This window comes from Teleopsis dalmanni, chromosome 2, assembly GCF_002237135.1.
Source record: "Teleopsis dalmanni isolate 2A chromosome 2, ASM223713v2, whole genome shotgun sequence".
Taxonomy (NCBI): Eukaryota; Metazoa; Arthropoda; class Insecta; order Diptera; family Diopsidae; genus Teleopsis; species Teleopsis dalmanni.
In genome coordinates, this window is record NC_051847.1 from 156495553 (window position 1) to 156523336 (window position 27784).

The 27784-nt window shown below is 28.1% G+C and overlaps 1 protein-coding gene across 5 annotated transcripts; it reads right to left on the reverse strand.

Annotated features, from left to right (window-relative positions):
- Positions 1–381: 381 nt before the first annotated feature.
- On the reverse strand, positions 382–27784 carry LOC119685966 (mucin-5AC). Of its 5 annotated transcripts, none has more exons than XM_038100396.1 (7): positions 27710–27784; positions 8830–8918; positions 4571–4794; positions 4048–4507; positions 3123–3778; positions 1370–2215; positions 382–1308 (listed from the first exon to the last, which is right to left on the reverse strand). In XM_038100396.1, the coding sequence occupies exons 1-7, from the start codon at positions 27754–27756 to the stop codon at positions 517–519; spliced, it is 3114 nt and encodes a 1037-aa protein (XP_037956324.1). In that variant the 5' UTR covers positions 27757–27784; the 3' UTR covers positions 382–516. The 5 variants fall into 5 exon arrangements, with proteins under 5 accessions (XP_037956324.1, XP_037956321.1, XP_037956320.1 ...); XM_038100393.1 differs by having other exon boundaries at positions 2592–3778; XM_038100392.1 differs by lacking the exon at positions 27710–27784 and adding an exon at positions 15227–15418 and having other exon boundaries at positions 2598–3778.

Consider the following 27784-nt stretch of genomic DNA (forward strand, 5'->3'; position numbering starts at 1 on the left):
TGCTTAATTTTTGATTTGACACATTACATTATATTATCTATTATATTAAGTACATAAATTAAATTTTAACTTTTATAAGTAATTAGTCTAACTTAAATAAAATAGACAAATAGATTGAATTATTAAGTTAATAAACTGATTTAATTTTTTTAACATTATTAATTTATTGATATAATATAAATCAATAATTAAAATTCAACAAAAAATTAATTCAGCTCCGTTACAGGGATTTAGTTATTAAATATTTTATTATTTAAATAACATTATATTTTATAAATTGAATTTTATAAATAAAAATATCAATTATTTATTAAATTTCATACTTAATCTAAATCTATTAATTTGACTATTTTAATTATTACATTTAAATTTCCAATCCTTTCGTACTAACCTATAACATAATTGAGATACACACTGTACAGAAAAATCTACTAGTACAATTTATTTAATATCTAGTAATTAAAAATAATTAAATCTATTAATTAAATAACATAATTAAGAATACGTGTATTGAATTTACAAGCAACCATTGCCCCAACAACCACACCACGGTATCTTGCCGCCTGCGTGTGAACTAACTGAAATCTTGCGGCGCTGTGAACGCATGCTGAAGCTAGTGGATGACTCGCGGGAAGAGGGGAAACTATTTGAATTACGATCTGATATTGATGTGCATGAATCATGATTGCTATCTTGCCTTGAGTGATGACTGTGATGTGGATGACTGCTGATCACAGATGAAGTGTGCTGATGATGATGATGGTGGTGATGATGATGGCTATGGTGACCACTAGCTCCACTATGACGTTGCACATTGCTGTTCACCGTGCCATCTGAATGACGTCGTGAACATTTGTTACGTGCGACAATCGCTGCAGCCGCAGTAGCTAAATCACGTGTAGAATCTTGGCTAGATTTGCGTTGCTGTTGATGCGGATGGTTGTGCTGGTTCGTTGTGGTGGCATTCGATGCGCCGGCTGTAGCTGCGGTTGCAGCATCCACAATGCTACTTCCATTTGTGTAACGTCGTGAGGAATGTGGCGAGTTTGGTGTGCTTTGACTAGTTTGTTTGAGATTTTTAATCATGGGAACTGTTAAGCCAGCGGTAGTTAAATCATTACAACTAGCGGCAGTTGGACTAATAATTGTCGGCACTCCTGTTGCAGTTTCTGCATTGACAGCTATGTTTATTGTTTGTGCTGCAGGTTTAGTTGGTGTTTGACTAACGCCAGGGTCTGTGTTACTATCATTACAAACAATGGAAACTCGTCTCGGTTTTCTTTTGGACATTTCAGCAGATTGCGTTGTCTGAAAATATGTTTATACGGTTTATTGTTGCAACATGAGACAACATGAGAAAAAAACTTACCTCGTTTATAGCAACGGTTGGTGATAGTAGTTCATCATTTTCAGCAGGTAAATCATGATCCAAAGATCTGGTCATATAAGTTGGTGCAGAACGAAATTGGGCACGTTTTGCCGCTGCATGTGCTATGGATGCATATAGTTGACTTTTGTTCGGCAGTAGCCCATGCACTGGTGAAGCATGTGGCGTAATTTGTGGATCTGTGGAAGGTTGCAGTGGCGAGTTCGTTATTGGCAGACGTGTTGCTCCTATGTTTCGTAAGTTTAATGCTGGTGGTATAATGCGTGCAGGTGGTATAGGTGGCGGCGGTTTTACAGGCGTTACTGGTTTTGCTGCATCTGTACTAGATGTCGTTGTGTTCGGTGGCAAAGGCGGCTTAGGTACTTTGGGCGTATTTCCGGTTGCGGTGGTGTTAACGGAATTGTTGTATTGTTCAAACCCGATGTAGGCCCGGTTATCAGGAAATGGGGTCATTGGATCTGGTAGATTCGGTGATGGACTGTCTGTATGTTCGCGCTCCAGTGAACGGGCACGTATATGCCCCACAGTATTTTGCCGTGTTACAGAAGTTTGGGTACCGATTGCTGTAGTTGTTGGCGTGATTGTTGAATTTGTGCCATCGTATGTGAGCATCAGATTCATTTCTGACCTATAAGGCTTCTTGTTTTTATCTTCCCGTCGTAACGTTCCATTAGTTGGCGTTGGGGATATATGTACACCTGCTTCTGTTGTTGTTGGGCTTTGTAGAATGTTCTCACGAGATCTATTTTTTTCACATTGCCTTGCAAGTATATCTTCAGAGAGTGCGTTAATGTTATTCAGCACTGTGTCCAAATCCATAGAGTCGGTCTAAAAAAAATATTATTGAAAGTGTTACTAATTCAACAGAAGCTAGAAGTAGCTAAAGTATTAAGTAAATGATTAGTTTTAAATTATTAGTAAATCAATTGATTTTTTAAAAGCTTGAGTGAGTTATGAACTTTTAATTGCTCTTAAACTTTGGTTTGTGAAACTGAAATGTGAGGAACAAGCAAAATGGGTGCTTGAAATATGTGGAGATAGCTTCAGCACAGCATGTATTTGGGAAAGTATGACGTAGCCAATATTAGAAATTCCTTTTTCCAACCAATGGAGTAGTTTTTTTGGGATAACAGCTAGGGAAGAGTTGCTCACAGTTGCTAGAGGTGCAAAAATCACGAGGAGGTGCAATATACGGGTTACTTACTCTCACCTGAACTGGATTTTTTGCATTGCTCATCACTGTTGCTGCTGTTTTGGAATAGTTTATTAGTGGCGAAATTAGCTTACTGTTCTGTGTGGTGGTCGTCATCAATGGCTTGCTAACAGCAACTGCTGAAATTAAGTGATTGCAACGTTTTTGTGCGGTGGCATATATCGGTTCATTAAGTTTAGTTAATAAAGTGTTAGATTTTTCTACATAAACGGGCACGGGTATAAATTGTTGGAATTGATGTATTTGTTGTTGCAGCAATTGTTGCTGTTGTTTAAGGTGCAGTGGCGTATTTTGTTGCAGTTGCATGTATTTAGTGTTAATTAATGTTGCAGTTGATGTGTTGGCACCAGCATTCACACCATCATCGCCATCATAAATGGTAAGCTTTGATGCACAACCAGCAACAAAAGCAACTTCGGTGGTTTGTGGTTGTTGTTGTACTTGTTGCTGCTGATGGTGATGTGTATGATGGTGATGATGATGCAAATGCTGTTGCAATAGCTGACGTTGTCGTGGACTTACTTGTGGCGAATAAATGCGCTGTGGTATTGGTGGTGGTGTTATGTTCGTTGTTGTGGTTGTAGGAAGGGCATGCAACACCTGCCTTTGATATGGTGAAGCTAATCCATTTGCTACTAATATGTCAGGTGGTTCACAGTTTTGGTGTTCTGCATTACACGTAGAATTTGTTGTGGCTGTTGTCACTGTTGCTGCTACTGGGAATGGTACTGTTGTTGTTGCTGTTGTCAGCACATTTTTGTTAGCCAGTGAAGTGTTGATTTTAAGACGTGGCTTTAATGGTGCAAAGAAATGCTTGGGACTATTTAGTATTGGTGGTACATTAGTGGGTTTCGTAGTAATCGCTACTGTTTCAATAGCTGTCGCTGATGGTGGTAAATTTGATTGAGTTTGCCGTGTAACCTCATCTGTATATTCTTCCGTATTAGTTATGAGTGGTGGTGACAGTGTGGTTGGTACAAATGTTGTAAGTTGTTGCCCGTGTAATCGTTGTTGCTGAGGCTGTTGCATTGACGGTGAACGTGATGCTGATGACGATGAACTTGAATTATTCGCAAATCTGCGTTGTGCAAATGGTGATTGAATATTGTAATCCCAACCATTTGTGTGACGAACTGTTGTGCCTGTACTTGTGGTTGTATTACTCTCGGGTGTATTACCTATACATAAACAGAACAATAAATTAATTTACGTTCGGATATAGTAATAAAATAGTTTTTTTTTTTAATTTCAAAAAATCAAATTTGTATCAAAAATGCTTCAGTTTTCAAAATTTTTTATTACAATCTCATAAAATCCACTTGTTAGAAATTTTTATTTGTTATATTACAAAGAAACAAAAATTTTACCATGTATTTTGTTTTGCCAAATCTAATCAAATCTCAAAAAAAAATTATTTAAAAATATATAGCATATTGACAATTCTCACCTATATTCGAACCCATGTGTTGTTGTAGAATATTCTCGAAGTAGGAGAGCGGCGGCACAACAGCTTGCAAATCATTCAGCTGATTCGCCACCAGTTCGATGGGTGTTAACGGCGTTAATGGTCCTATTAGGCTAACAGCTGATGGCGGACCATTCAGATCGGGTGTGTAACGTAATAAGTTTTCATTCTGGTTTGCTAACATTTCACTATTACTTAAAGTTTCCTCGGATACCACTGATAAATGATCAAATGTTGTATGCAGCTGTGGCATATCACTATTTGTCATTGAAGTTGATGCGTTGCCACCATTACTTGCTGTGGTTTCGGTTGTATTAATTTGTGTATATTCTTCCTCCATTGCTTGTTCTTTTGGCGATAGTTGATTACAACTGCCGTTAGCACAGCAATCATCACTGCAGTGATCGTCTTCAGCACGACAAGTGTCACACGAATCTGAATCCTAAAAATGGAAACATGACATTCATAAGTAAGTTTCTCGCACATTTTTATAAAATTTACTCACTTCACTGTTGCTATTACTATGTATGCCGTCACATCCTCCACCACTGCCGCGTCTTGTGCAGCCTCCGCTGCCACCACTGCCGCGTGCTCCACAACCACCGTGATCATGGTCGATCAATTTCGCTTTGAAGCGTTTGTTTAGTCGATCGCATTCGTCACGTAACGTCCATATTTCTCTACGTAATTGCTCATTTTCACGACGTAAGCGTTTAATATCTGATTGACCTATACACAATATAAATATTATTAAATAAATTTTTTCAAAATACTAGAATGTTTATAATAAAAACTTTTTGTATTGAAACGAAAGTACTTCGTAAATCAAATTTCAATGAGATTTTTAGTTTTAGTTTGTCATGTGTTCTGTCCATAGAGCCAAATATTTATAAACATGCGTGCCAGACTCTTCGTTATTTCGAGTAAACAGTCTCAGTGCATGTTGCCAACAGTGATTTGTCCAACATATACATTATATTTGCTTGAGTAGTCGTGTCTAAAACGACATATTTCAAGAAAAGTGATGGACAACTTAATTTATATATATATTTTCGAACTGAACGAATTTTTAGTTGCCCTACCTTTTGGTTTCACTTCTTATTTCTTTTATGTATAATATAATATAGTGTTGTTACAGACTAATTGATTAGCATTTTATTATTGTTAAAAAAATTGATCAAATAGTCTGTGACAACACTTTATTAAAAACTGTTTGGTCATCAATTAGTAAACTAAAATCATATTTATTCCTATATTAACTTGTCAAGAATTCTATTTCACTTTATTCCATATCACTGCAGATATTTATAATATAAGTAACTAATGATATATTTACTTTGAATTGTATGCGACACAGTCAACATCATTGGCACTTTGCACGAAGTTCGCAGAGAAGTTAGCCACTCTACAAAGGTGTGGTTTTCTAAATTTTAGTCTATCCTTACATTCGCTGGGATCAGTAAAAGCTGCTGCTTCATAATTGCTATGGTTTAATAACCCTTTTAACTAAGACTTTGTAAATTTCTGAACTGAAGCAGTAACTAATTCGATGCTAAGAACGCATTCGAGATCAGAACTAGGCACATACTAAGGCGTACTGACAGCATGTCTGTATTTAAGAATGTTTGGATATTCATACTATTGGTCGAATTTGAAAAGAACAATGATTGGATCCCATAAGTTCATACTAATTTAATCAATAGTTTGTACAAGAGGGTGTTTTGATATCTATATGGATAAAGCAGTCTGCTTACCAATGTGCCCAACCATGTGTCTTGATTTCAACAGAAATTTCTTTTCTTTTTTTGATATATGCATTCCATCTGATATTAGTATCTTGGGTCATGTCTGAGTATTTAGCGGTGTTATGTTACGGGATTTGTGCGCTTTTTATATGTAATGGTACCACAACGGGCCATTATTTGTGCTCAAGTGGGCTTTCTTGGTAAACAAGGCCGCCACTCCAACATGTGTAATGGAAAATGTATTACTCAATTGCATGTGAGATAATTTGGACCGATTCGGTTCCGTTTCTTTTTGTTACGTATTTAGTTATACTTTCGAAGAGTTTTATTTAGGGTTCAAGTAGTAATAAAGAAAACAACAAAAAAATGTTCATTGATTTATTGAAATTTGGCTTATTATGCAAATCTGTTTTGAGTATTGCCAAGTACTCATCATTAGTGGTCTTAGAAAATATTCAAATTTTATAGTCCGTATATAACTTTTTTGAATTGCAAGTGTCAGGTTTAGAACTCGATAAGGAAATCTGAACAAAATAATTGGCCGTATTTCTTATAACTCTGACTTCTAAGGTTGATATTTTTTGTTTAAAGTGACGCGTTTTTTGACGAAAGGAAAATTAGAAGTGTTGGAACAGTAATGAGGAAAAACTAATTTCACTTTATCCACCGCCAATCTCTAACTTTGGTGAGATTTTCAATACGTATAAAAAATAGTATAAAATAACGTAGTTTTAACGCGAAATGATAGTTCCATTTGAAATAATGCACAACTTCTTTCATAATTATGAAAAATACTAATACACTTAAGTTTTGGTTCTGCAATTTTCAAAATGACTTCTCAGTTTTAAATAAAAAGGGTTTAGTAAGCTTAATAATATTCACAACTATATTTTTTGGAAAAATGTGAAATATATTAGGAGCGATGACTAAGTGATTGACTCTCATCAGAAAATTTGATTTAAACTGCACAAATGCAAAAAAAAAATAGCTGATGACAAATTTCACTAAACTTTACTTAAATGTTGGCTTTTAAGAGACAATTAACTTTAGTGGGTGTAGAAATCGTACATCAATGAATAACATGAGGATAAAGAAAATCCCAATACTTTATGTCCTCCATCATCTTTCCGAAAAAATTAAGTGTAAGTTTGAAATTGGAATATATCAAAGAGTGACAATATATATCTATTTATATGATATTCGTGGCAAGAATCTAAATGTTTGAGACCTTTAACGACATTTAAGGGAAAGAAAGAAATTTTGGAATAATTGTTAGAACTTATTGAATTAAATATAAATCCTGCAAGATATTTTTTTTTTCAAATCAATTTAAGAAAGAAAAATCTGGCGAATACTGGAAGTGGTTGACAAATAGAATCTAGTTTTATTACAAAAATTAAACACATTTAATAATCAATGAGATAACGCATTATCATGCAGGAATTATCGACTTCCTTTTGCGAATATTTTGTCCATATACAGTAGTTATACAATATCTAACTTTAAACGCTTCAAAACAGTTAAATAGATTTATTTATAAACGGTTTATAGAGATTGCTTTTGAATTTTAAAAATACCTCAACATTGCCTTCACTTTCATATTGAATTTTTATGGATTTTGGATTTTCGGAACTTCATGATTTCTAGACTCAGAAGGGTTTGAACTGCTGTGATATTCATAACGCAATTGTTTTTATTATTGTCGATATGCAGCATGGATCTAGGTAGCTTGCAGAAATGAGATATTACCGCAAAGCGATGTAGTCATGTATGAGTTTTAGTTTTGTTTGAAAATATTTTCATACTTATAATGCAAATAGCTTCTTTGTAAAGAAAAAAGACAAGTCCACATTAGTTTCTAAACTAAGAAGTTGTCTTCAAAATTGTACTCTCTCATATAAAAGACTTAAAGTAATCAGTATGAAAAAATAAGGTAAGTGAAAGGAGTTTTATCACCTTACCTTAATTTTAAAATTTTGATTACTACTAAGCAATTGCTTTATAACTTTTATGCTATTTGATTTATAATTTGACCAAATTTACTTCATTGACTTAACAGTAAAGTAACCACAATTTATAGACATTACACATCATGAAATCATCAAAGAATCGGTTTACTTATTTCTATAACACATAATAAAGTATTATTATATTATAGTGGTATTATTATATTACTATAAGGGTAATTATATTAAGTAATAATTTAATATTTCATATAATTAATTTAACATTTTTATTTTAATATTAAGAACTCTTAATTCAATATTAACAATATATAAGAATTACTCCAAAAATATTTTTAATATAGTACTTTTTTTTTGTTAATTGATAAGCGGGTTAATGATTTATTAAAAATGAATCTTTTTTGTTTTTTTGTTTTGTGTCTAAGAATCTGTATTAACCCATAACCAACGTATGACGTTGCAATAACATAAGTTGGCAACTATCTCATTTCACAAAAAGTATCTCACACAAGAAAGAAATTATTCAAAACTGAAAAAAGTGCGGCAAATCTTGAAAATGTTTTGATATCCACAGATACGAAAATATACAAAAAAAAAATTTGTTTATATTTTGTTTTTGGTGACATTTTGTTTTGTTTTTAAATGTTTGTAAAATCTCAGTTTGTTTGGTAAATTCATTTGCAAAAAATTTGATTTAAAATTTCTTTAGAAAAATTCAATAAAAGAGAACTACTTTTCTATTTCTCAATTCAATACAAAATTTGACAAATTTTTGAACAAATTTCGGTGCACGCAGAAGACCATGGATTTATGTATATGATTTGTTTATGTTCAATAATTTATGTGTTAAATATTTACTATATTTTTCGATTTATGAGCAGAAGCTCAGGAAGGGAGGACACATTTGCGAAACAGTAGACGAATTTTGTTTTTTATCTGATCATGTAGATGACGCGTGTTTTGGTCAGTGTTCCGTTTGTGTGCGAACAGATGCGAACACTCAAAAACTTATAAAAATTAAGGTTAATATTGATTAGCAATAAATAGTTTATTACCTCGTTCAACCTCAGCATTTATGTTGATTGTACGCAATCTTAATTCTTCATTTTCATAGATCATGCCACGTGATGACTTTCGGTCCAATCTGCAATAAAAATTTTATTAAAATCATGCCAATGAATGTAGGTGAATATACTAAAAGTTAAACAATGTGCTAAATTTAAATTTAAAATTAAAAATAAAATAAAATAAAATAAAACGAAAAATAAAACATAAAACTTTGCCTTCTATTTTTGCAAAATCCCCATTGTCCAGTGCTACTAAGAAGCAACATATTTAAGGCTTACACAAACACAAACATGTGCGACTCAATCACTTATTTTCCTTATTTTCATAACAAATTTCAACTCTCCTAATGACTAACTAATCCTTTAAGCTACATCATAAAACAGCAGCACGTTTGGCAATATAAAATTATAAAAAAATTTCAAACATATTCCAGCGGATTCTGTAAGTGAACTAAATAAACGAACTTGACTAAAATTAACGTTTAGCATTAATGTTTATCTTTTGTTGTTTTTGCTAATAATTTACAGCCTTTTTCACTTAAAGACTTAGTTAAGAGCTACACACACTACACACACTACACACACTACACACAAACAACGACGCACATAAAAACATAATAAATAAATAAATAAATGGTATATAAAAATCTAATAATGTATAGTATATAAATAAATTAACATCGCATGGAGCAACAATTTTACGTAGAGTCATAAATTTATTAAATAAAAACACTAGACAGCAAATCACTGCGGATTCACATAAAAAACGAACTTGCCTACGACTAAAAACAAAATTACTTTCGATTCCAATAAGCCACAGCAAATAAGTAAATAAGTTTTGAAAACATTTTTTTAATACATATACTAACTATAAACACAGAACCACATTTTTATAAACATATATGAATAACGGGTGCTCATTAATACTTAATAGATTTTCTAAATAACACATTTAAATAATATAAACTAAATATATATTATTAAATTTTATTAAAATTGTTTAATGATACTTATGTTGATCGATAAATCATAAATCATTTAAATCACTTTTTATAGATATATTTAAAATATAATACTATATATGTATAAAATAGTGTCTCCGCAAAAAGAAAATTAACTAAAACTAATCATAATGAGTTAATGCAATTATGTTTAGCGGTTGTTTATGCTTGCTCTCTGTTGTAACATAACAAATAAATTTACTAATGAGTAATGATCATTGAGCATTTACAACAATATGTTGAAACTCCATCTTAAAACAAGACAAAGCAAGTTCGATATTTTATCTATTGGCTCAAAGTGAAGTAGTCAAATCAATGGAACTGGTGATTTTCTTTTACTTGAATGGGCCAGTCGCAGTTGTATCTTTTTGACATTATCCATATCTTTTGTGATAATTCTTTTGATCTAATGTATGAACCTTTTTTGAGTTATTTAAGTTAAAGATACTTTGATGTACAAGTCCACTATTCAAAACTAACCATATCTAACGTGATTCTAAACTTAGCATAATATGGTTCAAATTTCAGATTTGGCCTTTAACCTTACAAAATCTTAGAAATACATATGACTCTGATCTTCAAATTTGGTAGGATATGAGTTCAACATTTGGTAATTGCACTCTCAAAAAAACTATTTATGAATAATTAAATTTAATTAATAATTCCAAGGCCACAGATGATATGTATTTGGCAATATTCGAAATAGCTGTATGGCTAGCGAAAGATGCAATTAATTAAAAAAAAAATAATTCGCTATTAATTAAAAATAAATACAAATGCTTGTTGTTGCAATTTAGTACTCTTCAAAACCTCTATAATTAATTAAATAAATAAATTTTATCATCAGTATGCAAAAAATGTTATATATAAAAAAACAAGTAAAAATGTTAACCTCAGGTTTGCCAAGGCTTAAGTACTCTTTACACAGAAATTTGAGTCAACATTGAGATCTGATTAATATGATTATATATATAACGAAATCCATAACAATGTAGAATACACATATAAATTTATAAAAGTTATAGTGGTTTTGTTGTGTCTCAGTTTCTAATTAATTGAGATTTTTGATTTGTATATCGGTCACAATCGATAGTATTGTTATACTGAATAGTCTCTTTAATTAAAGACACATAAATTCTATATTAAAGTTGAATACATTGAAAAAATTAAAAAGTTTTGCTAAAAAACGCATTTCCGAATTATATACGAACTATTCTTAAATAGTTAATTGCATTATTACATTTTATTATCACAGATGATATTCTATAAATTATAATGTGTTAAAGTCCGAAATCTAAAATACATCAGAACATGAAAATGTTTTTCTAACAAAAATGTCTGTCTGAATCGACAATTTACATGACAGCTATATCTAAATCTGAATCGACATATGTAAAATTTTGTACATCTGCTTAAAAAATATGAGCCTATCTAGAAATTAATTTTATTTGAAAATTTTTCTTAAAAACGATATGTGATTATTCAGTTTATATTGTAGCTAACTACTATAATTAGTTATATTTTCACCAGTGTAATAAATACTATCACTTCATAGCCGAGATATAGTACGGGCGTAAGGTTTCAGTCGAATTACTTAAAAACTGAAACAGTTTCTTGGGATGAAAGAGTTGGACGGACGGGTCTAAATGAACTTAGATCGTCGAGCAACTCATGAATATATACATTTATTTAATATATGTATTTAAGCCTTAAAATATCTTTGCCACCCTATATATATCATACTTTTTACACTGTACATAAAAATCAGAGTAAGTATCTGCTTAAATACATTATATGTAGTCAAGTAATACTTTAAATTATTGAAATTTTTCAAATCAATTCTTATTAAATATTTAAAAATTCTATTAATTCTTTTAAAAGATATTTTACCACTAGTATGTCAAAAAGATATAGTTTTCACTATTTTGAACCGTTGTGTACGAAGTGCAGGATTAACTCTTTTATGAGATTCTTCTCATTAATTTGCATTTTTCTTTAAATTATTATTAAAAAATATTTTTGTATAATAATACTAACATGTTTTGGATATTTTTTGCTATTATAACTAAAATAATGAATTCGATGTAGGAATGATTTTGGATTAAAACTCCTATCAAATGTACCAAATTAATGATTGTGTATACCCACCCTGTAATTTACGTTAAGATTTGTTTATTAAATAAAATTAAATTGTAAATTATTATAAAAATGTTAATGGTAAATAATTTTCAAAGTTCATTAAATTTTTTAATAATATACATACTATACATCTTCATAACAAAATACAATGTTACACGATTATAAAGAAATAATTTTATTATTACTGTGGATTTAATCAGATTGCAAAACAAATTAAAATATTGGAAAATAGTAATCAACAAAAAAGTAAAAAAAATTAGTCTGTAATTAAATATACAATTTAGTAGAATATACATCACATAAAAAAATTATCCGTCGATAGGCTTTGATCATTATATCTTTTAATTCACAATAGCGCAAGGGCCGTGAAAAAATAAATAAATATCTACCATGACCTTAACTCTAATGTGTACTATCCATAAGATATAATTTTTGCACATAACCTACACAGAAAGAGAAATACATAGAACATATCATTGCCACACAAGACCTTGTGTCAAATGAACTTAATTGGTTCGATTAACAGTATTTAATAAGGAATTTCCATTTGTGACATACCACGAAATTTCTTAACAAAGGCAAAGATGTACACTGACGGATCCATACGTTAAGTAATGTAAAGATAATGTAAAAGTAATGTAGTAATATAAAGGTAATGTAGGATCCTTACCTAGATTATAAATTATTATAATATACGATTACTCTAACTCGGTGAAGGATTAGCACATTGAAAGTTGACATTAAACATTCAAGTAATGTAAATCAAAACTCCAAATGATATATTTATTTATTGTCATTGATTTTACCATTACCTGGCACTTTTTAACAATCCCGTTTACATTTATTTGTGCTCAGAATATTGTTGGTTACAATATGAGTGTTAATAGTTTAAGTAGAAAATGGACTTTGAAGGAGATCAGGATCTCCAGTCACAGGTTTAGTTTTGTGACAGATTTTTCCTCATACCACATGTTCAATAACACAATTTTTTTCAAAATTTATCGGTTACACTATTAACTTGAAGATAATTCCAATATAAGTCTAGGTAGAGTACGTCGAAACTGAATCGGTTTTTTATTCTTGATTACGACAAAAACTTTGAGATTGAACGCTTTGTAGCGGTGCTATGACCAGTAGGAGGACTGACTAAAAATACGTACGTACAAACATACCTGCTTGACTTCAGAATTTTAAAGTGTTAAGAACTGAAACGCATATAGACTGATTAACAACATTGGTTTGAGATATGATTGGTTTTAGATGTAGTCAAACTACACGCTATTTTGTTTTTCTGATCTAACCAATATTTGAGATTCTTGAATACTTGGGTGTCTTGTTATTTTGGATAATCCTTGGTCAATTTTTTCAATTGAAACAATAATCACTCTGTCCGCATGCGGTACAAACTGTGCATAGTGCGCACTGTATCTTTGTATTTCCATACGCTTGACAATATGAACAGAGTAGTGACCCATTACTTTTAATATACTTTAACACTTATTCCTTAATGAAGCAAGTGTTATATTATATGCTGTAAAAAGGGCGATTTCATTTTTTTTTGTGAGTTTCATACTGTCCACGTCCAGCTCAAAAACAAAGATATGGAATGAAATTAAGAGCTCCATTCTATCATCAGTTGTAATTCTAACTACCATTACTTATAGATTTAACATTTAAGTAGAGTTTATAATTTAAGAATACCACTTGTAATCGCAAGGAAGAATTTAAAAATTATTAATAAAGGGATCATAACTTTAAAATAGGATCTTCATAAATAAATACTTAATGTTAATTTAATTTAAAAAAATTGTTAATCAAAATTAAACTAATCAATTATAATATTAATTAATTATTATAATTCTAATTATTCATCTGTCTCCTGTATATTAGCTAATTAGATCATTAGATGTCGAAAGATTTCTTGTATTGAAGTTGGGACTATTACTACAGTACTAGTCTAAAGAACAAAAAAAATTAACTAGATCTGTACATATATTGTATTATATAAAACAGCTTGACTAATTGAGTAAGAGAAGTAAGGGTGAAGTCTGCAAATCCATGTTAATAATAAGAGTAAAAATAGATATTTTTCTTGAATTGTATACAATTTTTCTGACAAGATTTTTAAACCTTAAAAAGAAGTTAAAGGCTTCAAAATTTTAAATTAAATATAAGATTACTGCTGATATAATGAATATAAAAGAAACAGAAGTTGGAGAAATAGAGAGCTTTTGTATATCAAATAATTTGGTCGTAGTAAATCTAAAATATATATAGAAAATGCCTAGTAGTAAGCCAACAATTTGAAATAAATATTTATGGAATTAATATTTTATTGAAATATATATAATACTATGTACAAATCCCACCCTGTATGTAGGATTCCATTATAAAATATATTTTTAAATGATATCTATGTATGCATAAATTAACTAAATGTGCTCTTTTCACCTGCTTTTTGTTTATTTGAAAACCAAACAAATGTTAAAAAATAGAAAAATATTTTTAAAATGAATTTTATTTATTTTAATTTCAGCGTAGAATTGTTGGATTAGCAGACTAATTGGCGTATGTTAAAAGATTAAAATAATAAATTGTATTTTACGGTTGAACAGAAGTGAAACACCGCGCAAAGTTCAAAAAAGCAAAAAAAACGTTTAAAAAAATTACTTATTTGATATACTGCAAGAACGGAACTCTTTCCGATTTTATTTCAAAAATTGTAAAAATTGTTTTAATAACAAAAGTAGTAATTTTATTAAAGCGCTTCAAACATAAAAGAAACTTTTTCAATGAATGAATAAAATATTTCACTTTTGACGTTTTTATATGAACGAGCAGAGCAAATTTGAAGTGGCGCTGTTTTTGTAGTCGAGCTATTTTTAAAGCCCTTGAAATCTTATTAAAGAAATTTCTTTTATAATTTTTAATATATACAACAGAAGTGTATGTATATAAATTGAATTTTTTGGCATCAGATATATGTATGCATTAGCGTGTAAAAAGTTTTTATTATGACGCTATTAAAACTGTTCTTAGAAGCTTTTTGCTCTATGAGTTCCGTACGTGCTTTTTGTAGAAAATAGTTTATGCACACTTAATAAAATTCATCTATGAAAAAAAGTGTTTTACATGGAAATTCAATACTATTCTGCCTTAGTTAACAGGGAAATGAAGAAAATGCACATATTTAAACAATAAAAAGCGAATTAATTTAAGAGGATCAATAAAGCCAATCATCATACTTTGCACCCTTCTCGGAGCGTTTGCCAGTCTTGCGCTCATTACCGCCATACTGTTGTCGTGAAGATTTTGCACTTTTCATTTAAATAAAATTAAATGAAAAAAAAATATATTTTATGTTGCACCAGAGATCACTTTTTCTGACATTTATACATATATAATTTATTATATTTCACATATCTAAATAGTTCTTTATTGCTTTCATTAGGTGGGTGATATACTAATAAAATCAACAGCACATAAATCATTTAATATTTTATATTAATATTTTGCTTAATTTCACAAGATTCTTATATTATGTAAATGATCAATTTTTGCAATTAATTTTTTCACAATTTTTGAAAATTTCATCGTTTTTCAATTTATTGCCTGCGTTCACCGATCGCAAACTAATTTTTCAGCATTTCATATTGTCACGACAACTAAAATCAATATAATCAACGCCAACCAGCGAATTTTCGATTTTTCGTATTTTTCATTTACTGGCAAATTATAAAATAAAACAAAAATATTTGGAGAAATTTTCAAAAAAAGTTCTGACAGTTGGACGAGATCAGTTTGAGTTAAACGCAACAATGGCCGCAATGCCGAAACATCGTGTTCGCTTTGCCGCACAACCAAATCCCACTGTGTTGGTTGGAATTAATATTCAAATAAAGCAAATTTACGGAACAACAAACAGGCTTTTCCAACCCATACGAGCACAGATACAAAATTTTAAATTTTGAATAAAATGTCTGTCTGTCTGTCTGTGTTTGGTATACAAATATTATTCAACTTTATTCAAACAAGAGAATGTTTTTTTATTCATCATATGATATATAGCTTAAGTAACTAAAACATTTTTGCACTAGTTCTATTGAGTTAAAAAATAATCTGAGAAACATGTTAGTATATCAAAGTTATTAATATTTACTTAAGAAACTGATCTTTAGAAAGTTCCTATAATAAAATATGTTGAACTCTATGTGAAAAACTCGAACCATAACCTAGCAGCCGATATGACAAACCAAAAATAATATGGAGTCATACCTTATAAAATGAATCTAGAAGACATGTTAATGAATCACAGTATCAAGTAAGGAATAGACAAGATCGAATATTCCATGCTTTTAGTCCATATATCCGATGAAATATAATAATATGTATGTACCACAATGAAAGCCTACGTAAATCAATTTATATATGATTTTTATATAAAAATCTTTAGTGGTTTTAGTCAACTGTTTTATATAGCACACAAAATAAATACTGTAATAAAACCACTTTAGAATATAAACATGTGCTGCTTGTTTCCACACCGCTTGACATATCCAGTCACTCTTATTTAGAGTATCCGTATCCATTTTGTGAAGGTGACAATCGGCTGTTTGTAAGGGTCGCCATATCGTTTGTACTGTTGCCACAAGTCTATAAAAATTTTAAAGCTTATAACAAGTTTTATTGAAGTTATGTTCAGTAATATATTCTTAGTAGGATCATAGGATTACGAGTTTTATCTGAAATATGCTTTGTAAGATCCTTCATAGTAAATTAAAAAAACTATACCGTCTGCACTATAACAAAATTTTAGTAACTCGATACAACTGGTTTCACAGAAAGCATATTATATTTCTATGGTTCACCTAAAGTAGATTTAATTATATGTATAGAAGTTCTCATCTAATTATATTATATATCTGTTATCGGCAATATATAAGTTCATATTTCCATAGATAGGTACAATATAGTTCAATAAATATTAGCAATATATATTGTTTAGGCATAATGTGTCTGACTACCACTATAGATAGGTAGGTATCTTGTAGTTCAGTAAGTAGTAGTAATATATATTGTTTACACAAAATGTATCTGACTACTACGGGAATAAAAATATTACAATTTTAGAGAGAAATTTCAACTCTATGAAATTTTGCTTAAAGAACTTTGTATTTGAAAAATACTGCCTACATAGATTAAGGTACAAATATATATGGCTGTACTTCAATTGATAACCACTTCCCATATTAAAAATATGGTGAATGATGAAATAGATGGCAAACGAAATTAATAAAGAAGAGTAGTTTGAAGAGTCCCCATAATTATAAACCAGACTTACCAACAAAACCGACGTCGTTGGCACGGACATAAAATCAGAGTACCAGTAAAAGGAAAGTAGCAATAGATACCAGAATGTGAAATCCTGTAAAAGACGGATTAAGAAACGATTTAACACCATTACAGGTAGAGAATTCGAGAAAAAATTGAAAAAATAAAGAAATCTGAATGAAACCCAATCGGCAGGCTTGTATTATTAAGGGATAATAAATGTATACATTCTGAAAGTGTTTTTATATAGAGCAAATTTACTACATTATAAAGATGAGTTTTTGATGTTTACAATAGAAAAGAAACTATAATTAAATTTGAGTTTATATACAAATTAGTAGAAAAAGGTGATGGGTAAGGTAAAAAAAATAAAGCGTTGCTTAGTTTTTTGTTAGGGTTTCACATTATCTATAAAAAATTTTAGAAATTCTATACCACATGTTTTTAGTGGTTTTTATAGCACAATCAACTTCTTTCAAAGCAGCTTTTATAATGTCTAATAGTATATGTAGCTTAATTAACATTTCATATGAAACGAATAGTTCAATATAATCTTATAATATAAATCAATAGTAGTAAGATACATATAATCCAATATATTTAATAAATAAATATATGAGAAATGTATTTGGTGCAAATATAAAATAATATCGTATGTTTGTATCGAACATATTCAATCCATCAATTCTAAAGCTGGACGGATCGTAATCGATGGTATCCTATGGATTTCAATTGCTTATACGATGCATGTAATTAATATACATTACAATTGGCAAATTCAAGTGACATCTGTTAAAGCCACCAAATAAACGAATGTCGAAGTTATTAGTTTATATTGAATATTAATAATTTAACATAGTGGTTTTAAGTAGATTATATCATAGTTTCAAGCGATACTGAGTGTTCAAATTGTTCACATCGAAAACATCTTAATAAGTAAAGAATTCTGGGTTAAAACTTAGTCACAACAGTTTTTAGTAAAATAAGAAAGTCCCCTACCAGGTAATCATCCCGAAAGAAAATTGAATCATAAATCAATTATAGTGTCTTAGATTGATAAATCTAGGGTAGTTTTTACAACTACCCCTGATGCATTACCCGTTTTAATGCACTCCTAATGCAATTTTCATATTCGTTTGGTAAATCTGTACATCACACGTGATTAATTTATAACACTAAATATTTTGCCAGAGTATCAAATATTTTTGTGAAATTAACAGCTGTTTTATATGATTTGACAGATAAACTGTAATTTGATTTGATATATGTATTTGTGAAAAATATATATTTCTACTAACGCGACTAAAAAAATGTCACATTACTCTAAAAATGTTCGATTGGACAACTAAATTCGGCAGATCCAAAGTAAATCTAGATTGAATGCAGAAAACGCCATTAGTTATAAAAAAATATAACTGAATATCACTATTTACATCATGAATAAAAATGATTGAACTATTTCTGAGATATTATTATCACATCCTAGCTTAATGGTTGTTCATACAAAGGTTATTCTTAACATGAAAACTTTTTCTATATTATGAATAAATTTTTAGTAGTTGAGTTTATTAGTGTTTAGGAAACATTCCATTTAAAGTGCTCTCCGGATAAAACCCTACGAGATTGTTTATAGAATTTATAAAGTAAGGCAACAAATCATCATTCTCAATGAACTCAGCGGCGTTATAAGCCAACGAGAATTTTAAGAACATTTTTTGTGCGCCAAATTTAAAAAAAGCAATTTCGTTAATTTTTAATATGAAGCGATTCCCAAACTTTTTGGTTATATACTTCAAAATAAAATTAATTTTGAAATATTTTCAAATTTCCAAATTCAGTTATGGAAAATAAATTAATATCAATTGTTATTGTGAAATATTAAAAACCAAGTTTACAGTATAACATATAAAAAAGTATATCAAGTATCCCGTTTTTATCACAATTATGGAATTAAATTTTTATAAAATTAAGATATAACTTTAATTATTGATTTCTGTTCTTTACTTTTTTTTAAATAAATATAGTAGTAATCAGTAGTTTGAAGAAATGCATTTATTTGTTTTCTTTTGCAGTGTTGACCAACATTGATTTATAACCTGATAAATATTAGGACTAAAAAACAATATTTTCTGTTATTTGTAATTGGGTAAGTGATAGCAAAAAATTTTTTTAAAGATATAATATAATTAAAATATTAATAACTATTTACACAAATTATATAGATTTCAATGAAAATCATTCTAATAACAATTATCTAAAATTTTAATAACTATAGAATATTCTCTTCTGCAAATAAATGGTATGCAATGCATAAATAATTTTAAAAAAATAAATATATTTATAAGTGATTATAAATTATATATTTTATATAGTCTTGAAATAATTATAAAGGCTTATATATGATTTTAAATTATTAAATATGCTTTTAAATGTTATAAATTATTTTAAACTATTATAAATGATAAATGATTTTAAATTATTATAAATGATTTTAAATTATTACAAATGATTTTAAACTATTATAAACAATTTTTAATTATGATAAATAATTTTAAATTATTATAATAAAATTTAAATTATTATAAATGGTATTAAAGTAATTTAAAAGATTTTAAATTACAGTAAATAATTATACATTTTTATAAGTTACTACAATTTATGAAAAACAATTATGAAAACTGATGTGGCCATATTTAAATATATTTAATTACGTGTTTGGTTATTATAGTAATTGTTTTGATTGGTAAAGACTACCCATTGGTTATCCTTGTCTTTTAAAAATATTTTTAATCTAAAATAGTGCTAAATTGATCACAATGTGGTCGTACTTGGGGTCTGGTTATATTAATTTTTCGAACTTCGTTAAGAAACAGCTTTACTGAAATATTTGATATACTAGAAACAGTACTCGTCTATAATTAATGAAAAATAATTTGAAATAACAGAACTCGAATTTTTTATGGGAATATATTTAAATAATCCTGTAAATGTTGTTAATTAAATAATACAAAAAGGTAGTAAAATAATTGAGTCAATTATATGCCTCCCACATATTCACCTACAGATAATTTAAAATTTATTGTTTCACGGATTATTTTTCTTAAAATTATTTTTATTAGTTAGTTTTTTTTAAATAGTTGTAAACAAACCAGTTAAAAATAAATTTTTTCTAACAAAATCCACTAACTGACTCTTTAGGCTTTATACTTCTCTTTATTTATATGAAAATAATGATGTTCGTTATTAAACTATAATGAAATTCCTATCACAAATAATTTTAGATTTCGTTTTTTCTTTTGATTGATTTGAATATTTATTTAGTCATTTACTTATTTATGAGTTAACAATAAAATTAATTCTTAAAAGGAAATTTGAAAGTAATTTTAAATTTTTTACAAAAAGAGGACTAAAAAATGCGATGTTTAATATATTGTACTCTAACTAGGTTATTTAATATGGTTTACAGGATTCGCAGGATATGATGTCCCATGCATCAGTTATTATACTTTGCACTATAGACAATATTAACACATATTGAGTTGTATGCTCTCAATAAACCATGTATTCCAAAAATACGAAAACACCTTTATAGATAATAACGTCAGTCAACCTTCTTCAAAGCCACAAGATATTTTTTCTGGAAACACATTTTTCCTCTGTATGCTGGTCTCAAAACTATTGTTATTGTCAGTTCATTATTAATTACTATCAAGATTTGACTTTTTTTAATGATATTATAAATGGTATAATTCTTTAGCAAAATTAGCTCAGCGTCTTCTTAATTAATTGTTTGTACAAGTATAGTTACTGAAAGCAATTAATAAAGCAAAGATAGCATGTATAAGTCAATAGATCAACTATAAACATATTAGGAATGTTGTTATTTCTGTCTTAAAATATATTTGCTATATTTTCTATTGCATCTATAAATTAACTGAAAAAGACATTATTTGATAGCAATAAGAACAAAAATGAACCGATGTTTGTACAGCTCATATCTTGTCTAAGAATAGATTTGAGGTATATGAATCTTATTGAATCAATTGCATTAATCATATTTTTAATATGTAGTATCGATAAAGATATGTGTTCGACGAGTAGCGATTAGCCTTATTAATACAAATGCTGAATACAGAGTCAGAACCTATTCTGACAAAATCTTCCAAGTTCCTAACTTAGCTCTCTTATTCTCGTGTACTCTAGATAAAACCTATTTATTTAAAACTACATTAATTTTATGAATTTAGGTATACACAAATTTTTAAACCATAGCAAAAAATTCGCTTCTCCATATAAAGTTGACATACTTTAACCACCGGCTAACTTAGTGGTAGAAAAACAGTGCCTTAAGCAGATAATTAGTAAGTAGGATTTTAGATAATTTATAAGGATTTATTTGATTCTATTAAATTAATAAAAAAAATGTAGCATCAGAGTTTTCTATGAATACACCTTTATCTAGCGTAAAGGCATCTTTACCTAGCGAATAGACTTGAGTTACAAACTGTTTTTAATTCTTAAATATTAAACAAAAATACTTCAAAAACCAGCATACATGCTTTTTTATTTTTTTTAAAAATACGGCAGTAAATGATATTTAAATTATTATCTTTTATCTTTAATCAAATTAAGCGCAATAAAAAATTAATATATTTAATTTTTTTATTTAATTTGTTTGTCGAAAATAAAAATTTTTCTTAATTCTGTACAATATGTTTTTATTGGTGTTAAGAAGCACAATAATGCTTTTCACAGCACTTTTTTTAAGCTTATATGAGTACAACTATAAAAAGTTTTGGTGTGTCTTTCAATGATTAAATATTTTAATACATAAATAACAATAATCAATACTTTATATGTAATATGCAATATTTTGATAATTGAATCGTTATTGGTAGATCTAACCAAGGACAAATTATAAGAATTATCAAGGGTATTGCAAAACCGTACAATTTGCAGCATAAAGTTTGCCTTCGCAACGATTATTCTGCCGTCTACAGAAGCTAGGGATTCTTTTTTATTTGTTATTTGATACGGTCTAGGGTCATGTGAATGTCTACTTGTATTGCTGTAAGATTTATAGCTGAAAGTTTTTTAAATTTACACATTACTTACGTCTAGATTAACACGTTACCTGTTTGGTACTAATATTTTATATAGATTTTAACATATAATTAAGTTGGGACAGATGCTAATGTTCGATAGTCTTTGAAAAGTAGCTCATATGTACCTTTATTGTGTTAAATGGTTTATAAATTTGTGTAATATAAATGCTGAATACAGAGTTAATGAGAGATATTGTCCTATACAGTCAATAAAAAATTTAAGAACTTGCAACTTTATAATCTAAGGTAATGAAAGTAAAACGACGCGTCTTATGATGAAAGGAAACCATTAAGACGTTAAAATGGTTTGAATAGAAATGAGAAGAGAACAACAAAATTTTTTGTTGTTGTAAAGAACTTCCTAATTGCTTAGTAATTAGTTTCTTCTTTAAAGCCTTCTTTAAAGCGAAAAGAAATATCTAATAAATATATTTTCAAGTGAAAAAAAATATTTTATTATTTTTATTTATATTTCAAATTTAACTTTTAGTTATGATTTGTAAATTATTTATTTGAGAACTGCTGTCTTGGCATAAAAAAACTAACTGTGACACTTAAAGTTTTTCTCGCCCGCACTGAGCAAAATGTGTCATGGCAGTGGCAATGGCCTTTGCAATATTAATTGAGTATGTAAATTGCTGTCTTTATTCATAATTTTATTTGTTTTCTAATGTATTTATGTTGTTTTTCCAACAGTTAATTTTTATAATAATATATAATATATATTCACTTCTTCTGACTGGTAACTATTGAAAGATATAAAAAGTGTTGCCTCATTCAAAAGATTCACACAGCCATGGCAAAGTCAAGATCGTAAAAAAGTATTTTTGCGATTTTAATGCGATAATAAAAATAAAATCTATGAAAAAGTTTCGTTTGAAAATAAATTCAGGGTAAATTATATTGAAAATAATCAAGTTGTCACTGCCACAATAAAACAAAAATTATTGTCTTTAATGACATAAATTTGACATATGCAGTTAATCACTTTCGAATGTTCTACAAATTGCTTTTTGTTTTTTATGCGTAATTTATTTATTTCAATAATTAAATCTAAAAACACAATTCATTACGATTGCTTCGATTGACAAAAAGAAATTATGATTTTTAAATGAATGAAGCACAACATTTTATATCTCATAACTTCGTTTTTAATATATGAACTCAAATTAAAATATTTGTAACCATTTAACGGACAATAATGAAAAACAATCTGTTGCAATTTACTGCAAATCAAAAAAGAATTAAATGTATAAAATTATATTATGTCAGAAAGTTATGGATGGTATATATGAATATTATTTTGTAACTGAATAATAGGTCATATATATTTTATTGCCTATGGAAGTATATGGATGGAAGTATATAGATGGGAATGCATAGCAAAAGTTGTCCAAATAAGTTTTCGTTTTTAACTACGAAGATAAACACAGGCTAATTCAGTAGTACAGAATTGTACTGAATAATTAGTAACGCAATTCTATGACAGATCTATAAGTTTCAGCCTTTTTTAAAGCAAGTATAGACTAAATACCTTAATCTAAAGAAAAATTAAGTAAGTATAAGTAGTATAGTAATTAAGTAGTACTAATTATTTAATGATGTGAAGAGCAGTTTAATTCAAGAATTATATCTAAAACATTCTGAAATGATTAAAATTAAACGAAATAAATGAATTAAATAAAAATAAATTAATATTCTAAGATATAGGTGCAATGAAAACTCTATACTCTAAAAGAGAAGGTTCAAATAATCTATTCAATATGTATAAAAGCAACTTATTTTATTCAATAACAAAAAATTTAATTAATCAATTAAAGTAAAATCTAACAGAACAAAGGAAATGTTAGAGAATATAACAACAAGATATATTGATTATTAATACTATAAAAACAAATGATATATCGACGCTTGTCTATCTAGAAATCAATTATATATTCACAATATTGTACTTTGTTAAGTATAGCCTTATATTATTATTAATTTATTATTGTTTTATTATATATTTTTTATTATTTATCTTTATTATGTATTAAGCTCCTTCTCTGTAACCTGTCGCCTAGTTATATCTCTGCCAGCATGTTTGTTAAGAAAGTTTTCCTATAGCTTCTTAGTCAATTGATTAATAATTGGGTAATATTTCAAATTATACACAAAAATTTTTGTATATTAACCTAGATTTCTTCCATGAAGGGATGACTATATTATATAAAGTTTATTATATTTCGTGGTATAAATAAATAGTTTAATTAATAAATAAATTAAACTATAACGTAAATAATATAATATGCAATAATATAAATTTATAATTCATAACAAATTCATATTACTTCCTAGAGATCATTTAACGCTGGAGTGTTATTATAGTCCCAACAATTTTTAGATTTTTATAATAAAAAATTTGTCGAAAGTTTTTTAAGAAAATTCCAAAATTTTATCCCTAATCTAGGGAACTATTTTCTTTTTCCAAAATAAGCTAAAACAGTGTTAGTTAGATTAGATTAGATTTTTAAAATGGGTTAGGAACTTGTCACCGCGTCACTGCATCCTTTGAGGATTATTGTGACATACCCACTTCATATGTATATAAATTTTACAATTTATAATTCATGAAAATAATAACTTAGTAAAAACTATCATAGAAAATTATACAGTACATATGCTCTCTTGTATGCTTGCCTACATAGATGAGCTTTATGAAAAAACCCCTGAAAATATGCTACGATGTAAATGTATGTACCTTAAAATCGTTACGTATACGCACAGTAGTGTCGAAATCAAATTAAGTAAGTAAAATTCTATAACTTTTTCTTCCAAATGACCAACACCAATACGTCAATAAATAAATATGTGTTGCTATTTTTTTATTTATTTTTGAGTGAATTCCATTTGTATTACATTAATTATAATGATATACATGCTAGGTATTAATATGGAAAAAAGCGAAGCAAAACAATAACAATATTGATAATATGATAATATATTATTATAATTTAAGAAAAATAAAATAAAATGTATTCGACAAAAAATTAAGGTTTTATAGGTTTTATAAATAGATAAATATAAATATGCTTTATTTATGGATTATTATTATTATTATTACTATTGATATGGGATGGAGCACTGCGATCATCGGGTCTATTGTACCCTCTGTGGGTTTTACGGATTTGTTTATACATACTTATCGTAAATATTTTTTAATGAATTCAATTACTTTTGTTTAATTTTTTGATATTTACCGTAAATGTTTTTTTATTAATATTTTAAAATAAACTTTGGGAACATTTTTGAGAAATAACAGCGTGTAAATGCCAATATGACCAAATATTTATTTCAACTCTTGTTTTTACCCTAAAAAAACATTAATTTAAAACATTGTTCTTAATAAAAGCGTTTTTATTATGAACTCTAAAATATGTGTGTTTAAAAGTATTTACAAAATTGGTTCTTATTTTCGAATTGAATTGAGAACATGATGTGTAAACGTTTTGCCAATATATTAATACATAATGAAAAATAGAAAAACTATATAAACTAAAATAATTAAAAAACTATGAAATTGAGTACATTTTGCTTTCACTCATATTTGCGTTTCAAAATACTTTAAACTGTTATATATTAAAATGAATAATATTTTTTTGAATGATTTAGAGAAATTTATTTCATATTTTAAACAGTAACTTTCACTCAAATCTAATAAAATATAATAAAATATTTTTTCTATAATCAAGGTATGCAAGATCGGAAATTATTTGTAGAATATTCATACGTATTTAATTAAAATTCCTGCCCAGTCTGTAACTATAATTTGTGTTCATAGTTCAGTGGTTCTGCCCTACTGTTTAGCAAACCAGAAATTTGGCTCCAAAAGTGGAAAAAAATTTTTAATTAAGTAAATAATACATAAACTTGTTTTTACTACTTAAAAATATTTCAAATGTCGAACTTTTTATCACTTATTTAAGTTCTATATATCAGAAAATATTCTTATCTGAGAAAGTGATAATACTCAAGTATCTTTTTGAAGAACACTTCGTAAATAAAAAACAAAACCGAAACTTCTTTCCAGTAATTAAGAAACAGAGTTGAGAAAAAGAGGTTTAGTCTAGGTTTATCTGAGTGAGAAATATTTTTAGCTATTTTTAGCTAAAAATTAGCCATATTTCTAGCTATATTTTTAGCACTGCGTTAGATCTGGAACTTCGTTAACCCACTAAAACAACATTTTAGGAAGTAATAGAAGGGATTTTCCAAATTGAGTCGGAGGGCAGTGTATGAATCTTCATACCAATAATAAAGGAATATAGTTAAGAAAAAGATGCTTAATCTAAGTTCATCTGAGTAAAAAATATTTTTAGCTATGACAGACCTATACTTTCGTAAAAACGATAAAAATCCAGCTTAAATCGTCAATTTTAATCTCTACAGCCAGTTTGATTATCAAACAGTTATTTAGTTTATATAGTTTCTTCAGTTTAATTTGGATATTTACAAACATTTTTTTCATTATTGATAAACAAATCACTTATTTTGTAATCTATTTTATTATTTATATTTTGAAATAAATTATTTCGTTGTACACTGGCAACGCCATTGCTGATCATTCTGTTTAAATCGAAATGTAAATAACATTCGTTCCCTTAACATGTATTTAGCTTTCATCTCTGTTAAGCATGGGAGTATGTAATTTTTTATTTGATTTGCCAAAACATATGTTCCTTACGTTTTAATAACAGAAATATGCATCAGTCAAAATACTTTTTAAAAAATATTACAGAAATTCTATTTCTGCCATATGAAGTGAAATGTATGAAATATTTTGGTAAATGAAACAGAACCAAAATGAAATTGAAACAAACAACCGGATTTATATTCGAATCGATAGTGAAGAATCATAAAATTTATAAAACAGAAGCAAAAATTTAATGAGAAAAATGCAATAAAAACTTAATGAGGCATTCAATGCAAATGTGCAACAGAAGCTGCTACCTGCTTTAAAATACTTTTAAGAACACAGAATATATTTGTATAGATAATCTATACAAATACAAGATCTATAAAGATGCATCTCTATTTGCATATCTTAATATCATTATATCATTGTATGTATATTTTTTTAATTATATCAACAATTATAAGAGCTTAAAATGTTACTTACAAAAACTGCAAAATTTACTTAAAATAATAAAAAATTTAAATATTTTCTTCATTCTTTTTTTTTTTTTTGTATTTATTTTTTGTTTTGTTTTAGAATTAAAAATTAATCAAAAAATATTTATTTAATGAATTTACCTTGTGTTTAGTTTATAATGTGCATGACGTCTTCGCTCTCGTAGCATAGTAGTTTGTTAGTGGTTCCCATATATG